Source organism: Schistosoma haematobium, chromosome 6, assembly GCF_000699445.3.
Source record: "Schistosoma haematobium chromosome 6, whole genome shotgun sequence".
In the NCBI taxonomy this organism is placed as follows: Eukaryota; Metazoa; Platyhelminthes; class Trematoda; order Strigeidida; family Schistosomatidae; genus Schistosoma; species Schistosoma haematobium.
The window spans coordinates 2,892,805-2,910,895 of NC_067201.1; the positions used below are offsets into that span (position 1 = coordinate 2,892,805).

Genomic DNA, 18,091 nt, shown 5'->3' on the forward strand with positions numbered 1-18,091 from the left:
GAAGCTCTCGATAGAGAACAGCGGTACAAATACTGTACAGTGCTGGTGAAGGGTATCGCTCCAGCCAATCTATGCTGCCTGTACAAGGGCCAAAACGTGGCGAAAGATAAATCCACTTCAATAATGGCGATTTTATCTTCACACATGTTGCAGAAGAAATTTTACTGGCATCCCAGAGAACATCGGTTGAATGGTCTCAAACACTATTAAGACCAAACGAACTGTACACCATAACAAATACCGTTGGAAGGTCAGCATACACAGAACTGAATGTAGAGGCCGAAAAGGAAATCTTCATCCCTACAAATAATGATGCAGATATATGAGATAATCAAGAATGTCCTATGGAATCATCAATGGAAGATAATGTTTTCTCCAAAGATATGGATAATGTAACTTCACCTAGCACACCTTCTTTCGGTAAATTGTTCATTTTAACCATTCTTACAAACACTTAGAAACCCTAAAAACTCATTTGCTATTATTAATATCATCAGCTTTATTCAATATTATATTTTTAGTACAATATAGAATTCTCAGAGCAAAGTATTTCAAAAAGTTTCCGTTTCTTTCTTCTTGGTCGGTCCTGGCAATAAATATTGAGTGATCGCCAGTTAGCTGTTAGCAGTTCACTGAATGAACATCTGAATAATGTGCATTCTTTTCGTTGTATATTGCTAGCAACCACATTGTCTCTTATTGAGTTTTTTGTAACTTTGACAACGAAAGGTTGTACACTTTTCAGAAACGCAGCAGAATGGGTTATGCGAATAATAGACACAACGAAATATTAAAACAAACGAAAATAAATAACTTGTTGAAATATCTAGATGGCAGGAACAGGTAGCCCAGATGCTCAAGCAGTCAGCCCTTTTCTGTTAGGTTCTGTCAAGGTTCTAAAGGCTCGAAACATATCGGAAGAGGGCCTCTTCAATCATATTAGGTGTTGTAGAAACCGACCTGCATCGGTAAGGTAACAGTGAATACTTCCAATAAAACACACCCTAATGTCGGGTGGCCTTGATCAACAACCCACAGTACGGAATACAGAGGTCAAAGTCTCGCTAGTGGGATACACTCTACAGTCATTCAGTCAGCTAGAACGTAGGACCAGGCACATATATGCATCGGTTCTAGTCGCCATACCTCATTAGCACAGCAAGATGGACACCAGATTCATAATAGTTAATTCAGTGGTGGCAATACACAAAAGAAAGATTGCATATAAAGATATGGTACCGGAAGAAAGAATTAGTTCGTAGAAAGAGAGACATAAAGCAGTTTTGGTCTCACAGTTAAAGGGAAGACAGTGAGTGTATACACCCACGTCACTATACAGAACTATACGGAACTGGTCAACACACATTGGACAACAAATTCGCTCAACATCTATGAGACAGATTCTGCTTTAGAGGAACACCAGGTAACGAGGGAAAACATCGAGTGCCTGAATGGCAGCACAAGAAGATTAAGGGGTAAACTGGGAGAAATCAGAAACATGTGCTTCCAGTTCTACCTGGAGATCATATTCCTAACTGAAACATAGGTATCGCCAGAAATCACGGATGAAGAAATGAGGTTGCAAGACAGGACACTTTTCAGATACGATAAGATTCACAAAACAGCACGTGGAGCGCTGATACACATTAACAGTCAATTAAAAGTCGTAACACCATACAGTGCCGAATTGACCGAGGTGACAGAATTACGCTAATGGCATGCAACACCAAGCCATCTCAACACCAGCATATTATCAGAATATCATTATGCTCCTCGAGACAACCCTCAAAATATTGCATATCAAAGAGCAAACGCCCAGGTACCATCCTGCTTTTTCTCATTAATAGTTAATCGTTTATGAAATGCACTCCAAACCGAAGCGAACACAGCCCTCTCAATAGATGGCTCCAAGAGGAGACGTGACGAACAAGTACTCATCCATGCATTACCATCTCCATCTCGAAACAGATGTGTCTGGCGCATGTCTCATAATTTACGGACGTTGCCATCGCCGAATGTCAGTAACTAATTCCTACCTCTCTCACGTTAATTTCAGTTTTCTCTTCTTTCGTTTCCGTCTTCTTACACATTACCAATTAATTAACTTATTATTTTCTAAACAATCGTTTACGATTAGCACTAAAATTGTCACTTTATTATTTTCGCATTTCAACGAGCAAACCCCTTGCCTGGTAATATGGTGACCTCTGGTATCCAGGATTTCTGCTTTCATGGGACAGGTGAATTTACTCAAACTACAAGATACAGAAATCCACAAATATTTACCAAGCCGACTAGACTTAGTTCATTTGAATGATTAGGCTATCACACACTGGACATCACCAAATACCTAGAACTATATGGAAACAAGAAGTGGGCCTAATGAAATCAGTCGATTTATACAAGCTCTTGAGAAGGATATTGAACGATGCAGGTTAGACCTTATCAAATGCAGTTTGGGATTCGTTTCACTACAATACACTTGTTGGATACTGTATAGCTAGTGCTTTTTCTCTTTTGCTATATTTGGTGATAACTCATAGTGCCAGTTCCGGCACAGAGATCTAATTCTGGTAGTAATGAAACGTTACTTTTATTTCGATCCAGAAGTGTTCATTCTTAAAATTTCAGCATCATGGAGAAAACTTGTGCGTCCCTCGGACATTGTTTGAGATAGTTTAGTTCAGTCGCCGTAAATACTTAAGAGTATGCATTCGTTCGTTTAAATTTCAACTATACGGGCTGAACTGCATGCCAAATTTCTATTATTTAAGAGCCCTTAAATCTTTTCCAAGCCTAACTTGAGCATTTGAAACCATTAAGGTGTAAAGAACCTTCTTTCCAGATTTCACGAAGTGAGGAAGAAAGGGTTTAAACTGCCATAAACTAACTTTTGGTAACTATGAAGACATCTGAAAAATCAGTTATTTAATGAGGGGGTATTTCCTAACAACCTTTATGTTGGCTTTAGGCAATTGGAAGAATGTTGGTGTGCGAATAACTAACTATTAGATAATTTATGTTGTGTTTAAAATGATCATAAAAATACAGTATAATTCCGTGCTGTTTGCTTTGAATTCGAACTCTTGCTTGTGTCTTTGTGAAGTTCTAGACTAATTGGGATTAGTACTGTTTCTCTACATTGTTTCAAATTCAAAACTGGCGTCGCAATACAAATGTATTCAAGTAACTTGGGGAAATCGCCCATCAACGCGTCCCCTTGGGAGGTATGAAATTATTTGGAATGCTCTGATACCTGGTGTTTGACAAAAAACTTTAGGGAAGATAATATTTCAACTTATTTTATTATTGTCATTGGTAGATAAGACTTTGGTTTATTTAAGAATAAAGCCACCAATAATAATATCCTGACAAACGTGTTCCACTTCCGTTCAACAAACTAAAGAGATTACTAATAGACTATTTTCATGTAACACAAGTTTTGAACACTTGAACACTTGAAATAGTAGGGTTCAACATTTAGTTCATGTTCCGAATCAGACTATTACCGATTTCATGCTACATCTTCAGACCAAGCTCCTCTAATAATAGTAACAATAATGATAATTTATTCTCATATAACAGTCTGTTATATGAGGCATGCCAGTTTGCAGGCAAGGTCAAATTTTTACAGAAGATACAGTCTTTACTGTGGTGGATCACTCAGTTTGATATTTTTTAAGGTTTATCGATCATAAAAGTATGGAGGATAATACTTCTCACATATAAATGCAAATAAAATTAGTATGATCAGTATCGTCAATATGACAGTTGACGCGCTTTATGGAGGTAGTCGAGAGTAAATCCACGTAAATTTGAGAGCTTCTCGAAGCCATGACCATATACCCCACTGGAACATCTAAGGCACTAATGATGGTGCAGGACAAAGTCACCCGTTTCATATGCGTTATTGGTGGAATATCTTGAGAGGGCTGAAAAAGAGGATAAGGAAAAGAAAGGACAAGAAGCGAAGTATATAATGTTCATGCATATTGAAACTGAATCATTTGTGGTGAAATAGTGAAGGTACGATTACTTAGTCTGATTTGCAACTATTAAGGTACTTTTTAAGCAATAGCATTCTAGTAAATTAAAAAAAGAAAGGAAATGTAAATGTAGTATGAATGGACAAAGAACTGTATAAATGGAGTTGGTTCAAAAAAAGGTTGAAAGTATGGGATTATGTGAAGTTTTAAAATATAGTACTGAAAAACTGTATTCTGATACACAAATGGCTATCTCCTTTTTGCCGAAGCTATTTCAGATCACTTTTATTTTTATTGATTTTATAGAGTAATGAGCTGGTTTTGCTCATAGACAGTTGTCTAGTTTCCCTTGTAATAGGATTACTAGGTGGAAAATGAAACAAATTCAACGTCACAAGTACGATTTAAGGAGGTATTTTGTATAATAAATTAGTATCAATACCACTGGTTCGTGACATTCCACCAGACCATAAGAAGTCGTAATTTAATAAGGTGTTCTGCCCTGCACACATGGGTGGATTAAAGTTATCTCCCCACCATCATATTTACTGATTAGTAACGTAACCCTCCCTCCTTTTGTGATGTTAGGCTCTCTTACGTTTGTGATTTTTGTGAATATTGTTTTAATCTAAGCTCCTTGTTGGAATACACTGTTTCTACTAGTTCCGTGTTATAAGCAAATCAGACGGTTAAAGCTTCTGTATGGTGGGTTAGATATCCATTAAGTATATCACACTGCTATGAAGATAACTAATGATAGAATTGGTAAGACACTGGTCAGATTACATGTTGTTTTTTCAGATGGTAAGGATAGATGAAAAATCGAAGAACATGCAAATGAAAATGTAATAAAACAAGATATTAAGCGACTCTCAAGAATTTAAGATATCATGAGCTTCTTATTATCGTGCATAGTTGAGCAGCATCCATACAGTTGGTGATTTATCTGTCTACTTGTAATAGAAAAAAAGAACATGATGCCTAAGAAGAATAATGAAATTTTAATCAATAGAGAGAGTTGGAATCTGAAAGTGGTGGATAAGGGCATAAGAGCATGACTAGTAATCGATGAATAATGGGAGGGGGTAAACCATGAGTTCTATTATTTGGCTAAGTTCATATATTTATGATCAGTCTAGATATTAGGCGGCCCATAATAAAGTGCCTCATTGGTGGACGGAAGTTCAGGGAATAGTTGGTGAAGCTCTTTAGAGTCAAACAGCGCGGTTATTAGTCCTTTGGTGGTGAACTTGGTGATAGTGTCACAGTTACGGATAGGTATTGGCTACTTGCTCCATGATAAATCATGCCGCATTGAAAAAAATTACAACACATTGGTTTTTATTAATTGACCTTTATTAATTTTCATATAAAAATGCCTTGACAAGTATATGTGTGACCAGATTGTTCGAAATGTATAGCGCAAATACATCACATTTTTCAGATCAACTCCGTCTTCTTATTGTTCTATCGAAACATTGGTTTTCGGTGTTTTGTTGTAAGCAGTGTAAATGCGTTGTTTCGGAGTATGTAGACTGGTTCATGAATGATGAGTGGGTAGGAGATTAGTCCCTATATTGCGTTGTAGAGAAATAGGTTGTTTCTTTCCAAAAGTGGATAATGCCACCTATTGAATATCAATGTATTCAATATTGATTTATACAAACAAGGTCCGTCATCCATCTAATTGCCTGAAAATTAAAATGAAACCTTTGAAACTTTTTACGTCTATTTTATTTTATTTCTATTTATCTTAATATTTGAAGTCTGCTTATGTTCGTATTTACCATTATTACCGTTATTAATATCATTAATGGTCCCCCGATACATTGGATATTCTTTTTATCTCTTCTTATCCTTCTAAACATATTTAACTCCAGATTGTCCTTTGAAATCAATTGCGACTTTCATAGCATCATTATTAATTATTATTTCACAAATATTTATACCAATATCCAGTTTCACTCAGTATACTATTACACAAATAATAATAATAATAATAATTTATTCTCAAATAACAGTTTGTTACATGAGGCATACCAGGCAAGATCAAATTGATACAAATGATACAATATCCACTGTAGTAAATTACACAGCTGGGTTGATAATTTATAAGATATGAATGTAGATGGTTTTAATCAGTATCACAGTTGGCGCGCTTCACGAAAGTTGCGTTGCGAATGTGAAACTGATGGTCAAGGTTAGGTCCATTGAAGGTGGGAGCTTCTAAATGTCGCAACCTTATGTCCCTTTGGAATGTTTAAGGCTTTGAGGATGGTGCAGGATAAAATCTTTCGTTCCATATCACAAGGGGGCTGAAAGAGGGAGCAAGTAAAAGAAAACACGAGGGGCAGAGTAGCCAATATTCATGAATGAATGTTTAAGGTATGATTACTCAGTCAAATTTTCTTTTATTAAGGTATTTGTTAAGAAAGAACATTTAACAGGTTAAAGAAAATAAGTGTTAACAAGGTGTGAGTGAACATACAACTGACAAATGGAGGCGATTCGGAAAGGAGCTGAGAGTATGGGATTATGTGTGGTTATAAAATAAAATATGGTGCTAGAAACACTATTGTGATATACAATTGGCTATCTTTTTTATCGAAGCAATTGGAGCTCTTTTCATTTTTTTGTATTATTACTTTTTTTTCAGGTATCATAGGGTCTTGAGTAGGCTTCGTATATTAGCGAATTGTCTAGTTTGCTTGTAATAGGATTACTGGGTAGGAAGTGAAACCAATTCAACGTTCGTAACACGATTTAAAGAGGTATTTTGCGTGATAAATCAGCTTCAATACCATAAGTTCGTGACATCACACTAAACCATAAGGAGCCGTAATTAAACAAAATGTTCTGCCCTACAGACATGGGTGGATTGAATTTATCTCCCCACCTTCATGTTTGCTGGTCAGTAACGCCACCCTCCCTCCTTTTGTGATGTTAGGCTCTCTTACGTTTATGGTAAGTATGAATACTGCTTTAATCAAAGCCCATAGTTGGAACACACTGTTTCTACTAGGTCCATGTTACAAGCAAATCAGATAGTTGGAAAGTCTTTTTTTGGGTTAGATGTCCATATAGTATATCACACTGCTATGAAAATAACTAATGGTTTAAAGAAGTAAGGACTAATAGCAAATCAAAAGATATGAGAGGGTATAAAATTGTAGAAAGAATGAAAGAAAGAAAGAAAAAAAGATTTCAGGGTAAGACAAATAAAACATTGAGAAACTCACAGGACTTTGTGGCCAAATTTTGAGCTTTGTATGATCGGCCTTAGTAGATCAGCATCCATAAGATTGAGCTATCTGTCTACTTGCAGTAGAAAAAAAAGCATGACTTTTAGGAAGAATAATGTACATTTAACCTGTAGAGATTTGGGAACTGAAAGCTAGGGTTAGGAACATAAGGTTATGATTAATAAACAATGAATAATAGGAAAGGATAAGCCATATATTCTGTGGTTTGGTTATATTCGTATTAGTAACAGTCGAACTTGTTATAATCTTGTTCTTTCTAGATACTGGGCGGTCCGTAATAAAGTGCCTCATTGGTGGGCGGGAGTTCAAGGAAATGTTGAAGCTCTTTGGAGTCTAGAAATAGGGTTATTAGCTTTTTGAATCTGGTAAAAGTATCACAGTTGCGGATAGGCATTGACAGCCTGTTCCACAATAAGCTATACCGTACTGTAAAAATCTTACAACGCATTTATTTTTGGTGTTTTACGGTAAGTAGTGTATATGCGTTGTTTCTAAGTCTATAGGCTGGGTCGTGGGTGATAGTCGGCAGGAGGTTAGAAAGGAGAGCCCATATATCGCTTTGTAGAGAAATATTAAATTGTTCTTTAGCCTACGGTGCCATAACGGTTCTAAAGATAGATGCTTACATCTTTCTGTGTAATCGAGATTCGAGTTACATCCTAGTAGTTGACGTGTGAAACGTCTTTGAACATCTTCTACTCTTATCTTGTCTGCGATATTCATATTAGAGAAGACAAAAGAGCAGTATTCAAGGGAGGGCCGTACACATATTTTGTAGAGAGTAAGTTTACCCTCTGTTGTGAAAAAGTTTTTCATTATAAAACCAATTAGCCGTCTAGATTTAGAAATAATAGAGGAGGCATGTTCTTTAAAGTTCAGGCTTCCTGTGTAATTAATTCCTAAATCATGTACTGATTCGAGTGTTTGGACTCTACTTTCATTTACTCTAAATGTATTCATCAGAGTGCATTAAAGGATTTTTACTTTATTTTTCACAATTGCTGGCTTACTTCTGAGGTCGATATTCATTACACAATTATTATTCTTATCATGAATGAACCTTTTCACTAGGTGTTCATTTCTTTTCTCTCTCTTCTTTCCCTCTAAATAAATATTATTCTGAAGATTACGAAGTTTGTAATTAAGACAATAACTTGTGTTACACTTAAATTAACTTCTCAAACCCGTTTTATCTTCACTATGCATATATGACTCATACATATTAATATTTCGTTATCTTTTTCAATTAATTGAGACTTTCATAGCATCACTCCAATCTATGACTGCACAAACACTTATTCTAGTGTCATATCCTACTGCAGTTATAAGTTATTTTTTCTTAATTATTTTTTGTTACTAATTTGACGTTACATACATGGTTGTTTATTCATGTTCTGTGCTCATAAACACGCCTATTAAACTATTTGCGTATTTCATGCCTCCTTTATTTCTGTTCCCTTATTTTTTTCCTTTCCTTCTTTAAACTCAATTCAATATTCTTCTCAATTACACAGACCCGATTTATTATTATTATTATTCTATTAATAATACTTTTTTTAAATATGGCAAATATAATGCTAACGTTATTGAAAATAGTGTATTATTGCATTTTTTGAAGAAACCCTAGATGGTTTCTCCACAACACTTATGTACCCATAAGATGTTTGTGAATAATAATAATAATAATAATAATAGTAATAATAATAATAATAACGGTACCATAAAGGTTATAAGGAGAGGTGTAGTCGAGAGTGGAGTCACATACTAGCAGTTGGCGTGTGAAGCGTCTTTGAACATCTTCCACTCTTATCTTGTCTGTGGTATTCGTGTTTGAGAAGATAAAAGAGCAATATTCAGGGGAGGGTCGTATACATATTTTGTAAATGGTAAGTTTAGCCTCTGTTGTGAAGAAACCTCTCATTATGAAACCAATTAGCCGTCTTTGTTTAGAAATAATAAAGAAGACATGTTCTTCAAAATTTGAGTTTCCCGTGTAGGTAATACCTAGATTGTGCACTAATCAGAATGTTTGAACCCTAATTTTACTTAAAGTTCCAAACCATAGGGATATTTCCCAAAATGCATGATCGCACACTGGTTGAGGTTAAATGGTAATTACCATTTTTTGCTCCAGGTAGTTCGGTTATTGAGGTCACTTTGAATCTAGGATACACTTTTGCTTGGAGCTTCAGGCTTAAAGCCGTATACTATTTTTAGATCATCAGCGTATAAGTGTGTTCTTTTAGATATTATGATGCTACATACATCGTATATATACATAAGAAACGAAAGTGAACCTAATACACTTCCCTGGATGACTCTGTAGTGGCACTGGACCATAACCACACAATCCTCAAAGCTGAACACGAGACTACTCAGAAAATAGATATTCACTATTTAATGCGGAGGAATACCTAACGATGGGGAAGACGGGAACAAGGAGTTGAATGAGAGTCGATCGAATGGCATGGCTCGGTCATGCCGGCGTGGTCCTTGTTGAATGTTATCTTATATCTTTTGTTCATATTAAATATATTGTTCTATCTCTTGCCTAAGCTTGCTCTACATCATGTATTGGTACAATACGATGAGTTGGTGTAGACGATGATGCAACTTCCACGTGAGATCTTATAGATCAGGCAGTTAAATCATGACAAATCTACGATTTTAGGATTAGGTCTATTATTAGAGCAGTACTAATATCATAGCAGACCATAATTCTACAAGTTCAGGCATATTACATAATAGAGAGTATACTCGAGAGTGAGTGTAAATAAGGCATCCTGCACCTCGTTCTGTCAATCTACCACTTCTATATAGGAAATAGTTATCAAGAGATATACTTAGGTCGGAAATATTACTGTTAGTCCATGTTTTAGATATCATTATAAGCTATGGTTGATATATGGATACAAACAGGGCTAAATCCGTCTTTTTATTGCAGATCGACCTAATGTTGATAAGACACATGTTAAACGAATGGCCTACTAAGTTAAAGTGAGTGAGAGTATCTCGAATAAAGTTGTCATAACCCTCGCGGGTGTGATATGGGTTTAAAGTGAGGAATTGGATGTTCTTCATTAGCTCGGTATTTCGATAGCTAGACTTAGTGGGAGATGTATCAAATGAGCTAGTGAAGTTTATTGGGGAGTTTATCCAGGAGGAAAGGGTGAGAGTATTCTCTGGTGGAAACTGTATGGGGGAAGCAAGCTTATGTTCTGCATGTGGTTAGAAATGACTTAAGCTATATGCTTCAACAGAGGTGTCACTAGGGGTCGTATTCCAAAAAAAGAGTGTAATGTAGGATAGTTGTTTACCAAAGTAGGCAGAAATGTATAGGAATGTATGATTTATAGGGGCTGTATTCCAAAAAAATCTGGTGCATGCCGGCTGTGAAATGTACTGTCATTTACAAAATAGTCTTGTTGGTTAGGCTGGTAGCATCTGTTATAGTTATTTATGTTAGTGTGAATGTGAGAAATATCTGCTTCACATAACCGGAATTAGCTACGACTGTTATCATACACGGGAGCCGTTTTTATGTTGTGGGTTGGTACTAAAGAGTATGAAAAGTTCTCTTTCTGAGAGTAGTTACAATTGTGACCCTGAGGAATGTAGATAGTGTGTGGGATGATTGACCTGTTATTACCATGCTTATTAATGGTTTTCGACTTAATGTGGTGAGTAGAATGATCGGTAATCTGATAGTCTTTACTAGTCTGCATGTAAAAGGTGTTGTTACACTCAGACCTACCACCAGTTTTGACACTTAGAGGTATTGATGGCAAGTTATATGACATCAGTGGGAGAACCTGTTCAGTGTTCTCGGGATGCACATAGAACAGTTGGATCCAATCTGACGTGTTTACCTATTCGGTATGGTGGATTTTGCTTGCCCACCTTTTTCGTCAGAGCCGGAGAGTTTCTTTGTCTTCTTGTGGTGTAGCTTTAGGAGGTCTAGTTTTCAAGTGAATATGTTTACTTAGATTTGCGTCGTTACATGGTTCACTTTCGAGTACTTTACTGCGCGAACAACTGGGATTAAGAATATCGTTATGCTTTTTGGTGACAGTTGGGATTTTTATCTTATGCAGAGGTTTCTGATCTGCAGACTCATCTAGGACTACAGAGTGATCTGCCGTTTGTGGAGTGGTGTCGTGCTTATTGCGCATATGCTTTGATCTGTTTACCGTGTTGCAACCTGTCTCTAGTTGGTTATTTGCTGTAATATTATAATGTAGTCCTTCCCCTTCATGTCTTCTTACACGACATTGGCAGGGCGTTAGGTCTGGAGTAACTTTTATGCTCCTGTATGGAATTAATATGCTAATACGTTTGCTCGAGCATCGTTACAACAGTTAAACTTAAACAGGAGAGGGTATGTCGACATATCCGACTTTTTTATAAGGCGGATGATTTCGTAGTCGACGTTCAGCATACTGCATGAGCTAAGGCAAATATCCCTTAACTTATTTGGATGTGTGTGGTCAGTAAGATTGTATGCAGCTGCATTGTAGGATGACATAGATATTTTCGTCACTTCTTCCTTCACAAACTAAAATACACTCTGCTTTAGTAAGTTGTCCAAGATTGTTATCAGTATTAGGATTCCATATATGTGTGAGGGTTGCTAATTGGTTAAATCTACCGTTAGTGTTGGCTAGAGAGTTTTGTAGCTGACGGATATCAGTACTATATCGATCAGTATTTTCGTATGTGTAAGATAAACTATTAGATGCTTTGGTTTTTAAATGTTTAGATTTAGGACTTAGTAAAGATGCTGTTTGGTAGACTGTGTCGACCTTTCGAAGCACGTGGGTATCATGCCCTATATTTCAACCAACCTTACCGCTGGCATGCTTCACAAAGAGATGGAGTGGTTGTTACATGGAGAATCAGGTAGTGATAGTGATATTTGTGGATAAGACGCGTACGGTTCAGAAGACAAAGGGGTTACAAATTTTGACCTTTTAGTTGGCTTATAAGTTGGTGAACTTTCTCTTTTACTAGTTTTACTTGCCATATTTTGAAGCTGTGTGAGTAGAAAAGTCGTTTAATTAAATAGAATATATGAGTATATAATTATTATTATGTATTACCTTATCTCTCCTTGGTGCTCATGCATTCACTGTGCCTGAATAAAAAGGCAATTTTGTAGCTGTCAACCAATTACTGTGTCATTTTTCTTAATTTCTTCCAGACAGTCTCTGTAAACACTTCTGTTGCTTGAGCTGGTCAGTAAATTATTATTACCGACTAAAATCAATGGAAATTTGTTGAGTTTCAAGCACTTGTTTGATGACACATATTTTTCTTACCCATTGTATCGGCCAACTGATGTGTTATGAAAAATTTCTTTTGTACAGAAATTTCCAGGAAAGAGTATTCGGTGTTAGTGAATATCAGAATTGTGTTTTTAGTGCCTCTTCCCGTTGACAACTAACAAAAAGCATTTTAAAACTCCAGTTAGAAAAGTGAAGTCGCTCCCGTCAGAAAAGATAATAAATAATAAGCTCATTCGATGAAACTCGTGAACTTAACTGCAATACCAAGCCGTAAATAAATGGACAGTGACTATGATTATGCAGAGTTTTAAAAAGTACTATAACTGGGGAGAAATCTACCTGGGCAGCGCGTTTAAATGGTTGCAAAGCAATTATCATTACAATGCAACGACATAGAAACTTATCTTTTTTATCACACAAGAGGTGAGTAAATTAAATTCTGTAGAATGTTCAGCGATTATTTATGGTCTTACTTGTACTAAGATTTTCATCGCTCGAAACGAGGAAATCGCAACATGCCAAAGACTTTACAGGTCAAGACACGATTATTTTCTAGTCGGTCACCAAGTGACCTATTGAATTATCAACAAACCATAATCCTAACATATGGCCGCAACTTTGGTCATCTCTTTCAAAAGAAATTTGGACTAGTCACTTGGTATGAATTCTCAGTAATGAAACAAGAAATTCAGACTATCATGGCTTCTAGACTGAAAGTAAGTTCAAGGATTGTACGCTGTTTTATATTGGTTCATTGGAAACATATTGGTTTTATATTTTGGGTTTACCTGTCAAGGCCAAACCTCAAGGACGTAACCGAAGCAATAATTCAAATCCTCTCGTCATATAGGCGTTACTTATATTCAACATCGACTAGTAATAATTCTTTGAACTAAGATTGTATATATTTTGTGTATATATTGTATATATTTTGCAATAATGGATGGCAAGTATTTTAATGACTGGATTCGTGTTCTTAAGCTGTTTGTGAATATCTGCAAATACGTAAAGACTTCTCACCAGATTCTGTTTGTTAAATTGACTAGCACTTTCACCTAACAGTTATTGATTATTCAGAAACGTTTAATAACAGAAAATTCTCGAAATCTTCATTTAAAAACTAAATTATGTTTCGGTTATCACAGAATTCTGTAGTAATAATAACCTTAATATTCCTATTTGGAGAGAAAATCTTGTCCGTTTTGAGGAAGTTTTTGGAAAGCCGTAGTAGTAAACTTTGAGGAAATTAGAGAAAAAATTCAAAGCTTCCCCAGGTCTGAGGGGAATTCTCAAGATATTTGGGGAAATTTAGTTTTTCTTCAATATTTTCCGGAATCTTATAACATGGGTTTTTCCTCCAAAATTTACACAAATTTAGGGGAAGACTACCAAATATCTTACGCCTTTGGGGAAAACCCTAAAATAAGGAGACTGGAACAATTGACATAAATTCACTTTCTAAAACTCTCTATATACTTTGTTTTCGTTAGCTAAATCTTCGATTGTAACAGTTCTTATTAATGTTCAAAAGACTATCAACATGGAGAACAGACCACAATGCAGTATATCACTTAATTTAGTTGATAACAAAGAACTACGGTCGCGTATCAGGAATTCAATGTAAGTTTAGTTTATTTAAATATATTCGGTTGGACTTAATTTTATGGACGACATTTGCGCAATACTAAAATGACCTTAAAAATGTTCACCTATTAACTGGATGACAATAAGAGTTATGAACCTGTGGGAAAAATAACGATTATAATTTACAGTTGATGGTTAAGGCTAGGCATTAGAATAGTGTTTTCATGCTGAACGAACTTAAGCTAAAATGCGAAAATGCTATTTAGCCAAATGGATGAATAAATTTTGCTTCAAAATCCAGGACCTATTATCCAAAATTTGATTGTCTCATCCATAAACTTTGGTCTCGCCGAAATACTCCTTCCTTAACACCTATATTGTCCTCACTCATCAAATACATGGGGTGTAGTCAAGTTGATAGTAAAACTGACTATTCAGTTTTCTCAAACCGATCAGGGTCGTAAGTCAAACTAGTCGTGAACAACGTATTCCATTTGAGTTTTATTTGTCATTATTGTTTAAGAATACCACGTCAAATACCATGACAAACTCGAATAGTTCTGGAAATTGTTTCGAGTTTACTACAAATGTGCCCCCAAATGCCCTGGTACGGCCGAGAGTGGGGAGAGTCTGCTCTCCTCGAAATGCTCTCACATGGCCACGCGTATATAGCCTCTGCCAGGGAAGTCCTACTCACTACCTTCTCGCACCACGGGTGTTGTTTACGAAAATGAGAGGACGAAAAGCGAATGTCCGGCGCTTTATCCGGGTTAGTGGACATGGAGAGTCCACCTAGGGGAGTTGTAAAACCCTAATTCCAAACCAATGGTGCACATGGGCTGGCTCCAGTATTCTGAAGGAACAAGTGGCGTATGAATCAATCGTTGGTCACCGGCTTCCATCGGACTGCATCTCCTTACGATGCTCCACTGTTTTGTGGATCAGACCTTTAGGTCGAAGGGTCTGGGTGTAGCCTCCTACGAAAACCACCTGCTCCGGTTTGGGCACCTGGGCAGTATCACAGCCCTCATACATATCAAATGAGATTTGTGTGGCGCATATGTATTTGTTGCCTCCTTGTACCAATATCTATGTGTTAAAATAATACATAAAATAATAATAAATTACTATAAATGTATTCAAGGAGGGACTCATATTTTCCAATTTGTACCACCTTTTCGTATTCCCCTAGTTTTTTGATTTAACTAACCGGGTTCCTTTTTTATCACATTACGTGTCTACGAATGGTAATGACTTAGTTCATCCATGTCGTCAACCTCAGGGATTCCAATACCAATTAAATAACTTGTAGGAAAGTGTTCTTTTCATACTCTTGTATTTTCTCCGTGGATTGGTCCTAAAATACACCTGGAAAGTACATGAAATTCCTCTAAAATAGTTATAACACTTTTCTGTACCATAACATCTAACCGCTAACTTCATTCCTACTCAATGACTGCATACCAGGAGATAATATTTAGCGAGCTTTACCATACCTTGTATGTCCTCAACGCTTTCCGAATTTGTCATCCAGTTTTTACATAACAGGCTGGTAAATAGGAAAGTTTTCATTTGTTTCTATGTAATGAAAATAAAGGTTATTTTGTTTTTGTTTTCATACTTCTCAATTACCTTGTTGGCTAAAACATTTTGTTAAATTGGCCGTAATGAACATCATTGAATGTTTTCAAGACAAGCACGTATAAATATATTCAGTCCATTTTTATTTCCTTATCGGTCATATTTTATAACCGTCAGATGATAGCGAGCTCTTCAACTACTTATCAAGTGCCCAACAAGCTTTTCACGGTATGGAAAATTTTAAGCTTAGTTAGATCGTTCTGGTAGAGATTAGTTTTATGAGCTTTGACCTATCATTGTATGTTTATTCTGGTTCCCCCCTTTTGACCTGACTGTTTTGACATCGGTGCCGAAATCTCCATGGCAACTGGTTAAGTAGTGTCATATATGTTGATAGGGCCTGTTTTTTGACAGATTTTTGGTGTTGGTTTGTCCATCTCATTTGCGTTCTCGTTTCTTTAGTAGGACGTTAAAAGTGTACGTTTTAAAGGTAGATAAATTTTTACAATAAATGTAACTGTCCCATTTCGTTAAAACAATGTGAGGTTTTATCGTAGCTCAACTTAATACTTCTGGAATTTGAGCTATTTCAGATCATTTTTTAGCATTTCGTCTATTTTGAATTATCTGGTTTTATTTGCCATATATTTAAAATTTCACTCAGTTGAGCTTTCTAAATCAGCTCACAAATTTGTGTCTGTACAACTTTGCAAGAAAAGTGTTACTTTATCACAAGGTTAGTCGTCTAACTTCAGTAATTTTTAGCATGTGAATTTGGTGATTTATTTGTGTATAGATTATTTTGCTTCTAACTCCATATCCGATACTTGTTACTGTAAAACTGTGGTCTATTGTTTTGACCATCATGTCACAGTTTTTATTTTTACCTGAACTAAATCAGTTCAATAGTTGTATTCCTAAGTCTTTCATAATAAATTTAACTGTGTCAATTTATACCAAGTTTCCATGTTTTTGTTTACCTAAAAATGTGTATTCTGTAAATTGTCAATTCTGTTTATATTTAGGGGTATCGGTTATTGGAATGCCTATACTAAAAGTGAAAAGTATTTATCTGAAAAACCAACAAATATGGAAATTGATTCTGCCGAATTAGCAAAGCATAATAAGTCTGATGATATGTGGATAGCTTTAGATCATCAAGGAAAAAGTAAGCCTAGTTCTTGTTATTTTTGAAAGTCTTTGAAGACTTCATAGTAATTCATATCTTCTAATTTTTTTTATGAAAGTCCTTTTATGCACAACTGATCATTTTCATGGCTTGAAATGATCATGTATAGTACATATAGTAGGAATTTTCTTTTAAAAAATGCCGCAGATTATCTGGATAACATCTAGATATAAACACACCATTCCTAGTCTATTCATCATCATACATTTTTATGTTTGATTTTTCTACCATATGTGGCACCATAGTTGTTTCTATTCCTTTACTTGCCATCATGTCGGGTTCTTTCTGTATTGATGCGAGGTAAGAATATAGGCAGATAAACATGTGTGCTAGGTTCTAAGCTTCTTTAATGACCGACGAAACCCGATTGTAGCAAATAAATTGTTTTTCAATATACGCCATAAATCATGTTATAAAAGAGAATCCTTTTAAGGACTTTTAGAAGTGGGGTAACTTATACTTATGATACAGTTCTCCACGTAAAGTCTACCAACAGTTATTTGATTAACACTATCAACCATAAGGTCGTACCTTTCAATGCCACAACATCTACTGTTTGGGCAAATGGATAATATCACTAATACACACAGTTTTGATTAAAGCCTTTGGTTAGTAACCGAGACAAGCTAACACCTACCTACATTCTCTTGAAATTTTTTAAAAGTTATCTTCATTTTAGTTCAAAAACTTTGCTGGATTTAGCTAGTTTGTTACTGTAACCAAATTGTATATCGTCTTTTATCTATTTTTTCCTTTTATTAGCTGTAGTATATGATATCACAAAATTTGCGGCGTATCATCCTGGAGGTGTTGATATACTGTTGGAATATGCTGGAACTGATGCTTCAGAAGCATTTCGAATGGTAGGTCTATTACTTTGTTCGATATTAACATAAATTAGGCAATCGAGTTAGATTGACAGTACTATAACACCGGAACGTTATGTACCTTGCGACTAATTTCTATCAACGACCAAGTTATTCCATGGAGCTAGTATTTTATATAAAGGTTTAGTGAATATTAGTTTGCAGATCAGATTCATCCCAGACGAGTGTAGTTTTGGATACTATTAGAAACCAGAGATCATGGAACACCTGTCTTATCTCAGTATGGAATACTAACAACTAACAACTCGTTCAGGGATCAAGATCAAAACCTTTAGAGATCAGGACAAGCTTGTTAACTTCCACTCAAAACACGACT

The 18,091-nt window shown here is 35.8% G+C and overlaps 1 protein-coding gene across 1 annotated transcript in view; it reads left to right on the forward strand.

Moving 5' to 3' along the window:
- Nucleotides 1-344: 344 nt before the first annotated feature.
- MS3_00008316 (uncharacterized protein) overlaps nt 345-18,091 on the forward strand; it is a gene marked incomplete at its 5' end in the record, with an annotated part of 43,249 nt that continues 25,502 nt past the window's right edge. Inside the window, 4 exons of the mRNA XM_035732800.2 lie at nt 345-420; nt 14,025-14,154; nt 16,725-16,867; nt 17,651-17,751. Coding sequence (XP_035585799.1) covers nt 345-420; nt 14,025-14,154; nt 16,725-16,867; nt 17,651-17,751 — 450 coding nt within the window. The remainder of the gene's footprint in view (nt 421-14,024; nt 14,155-16,724; nt 16,868-17,650; nt 17,752-18,091) is intronic.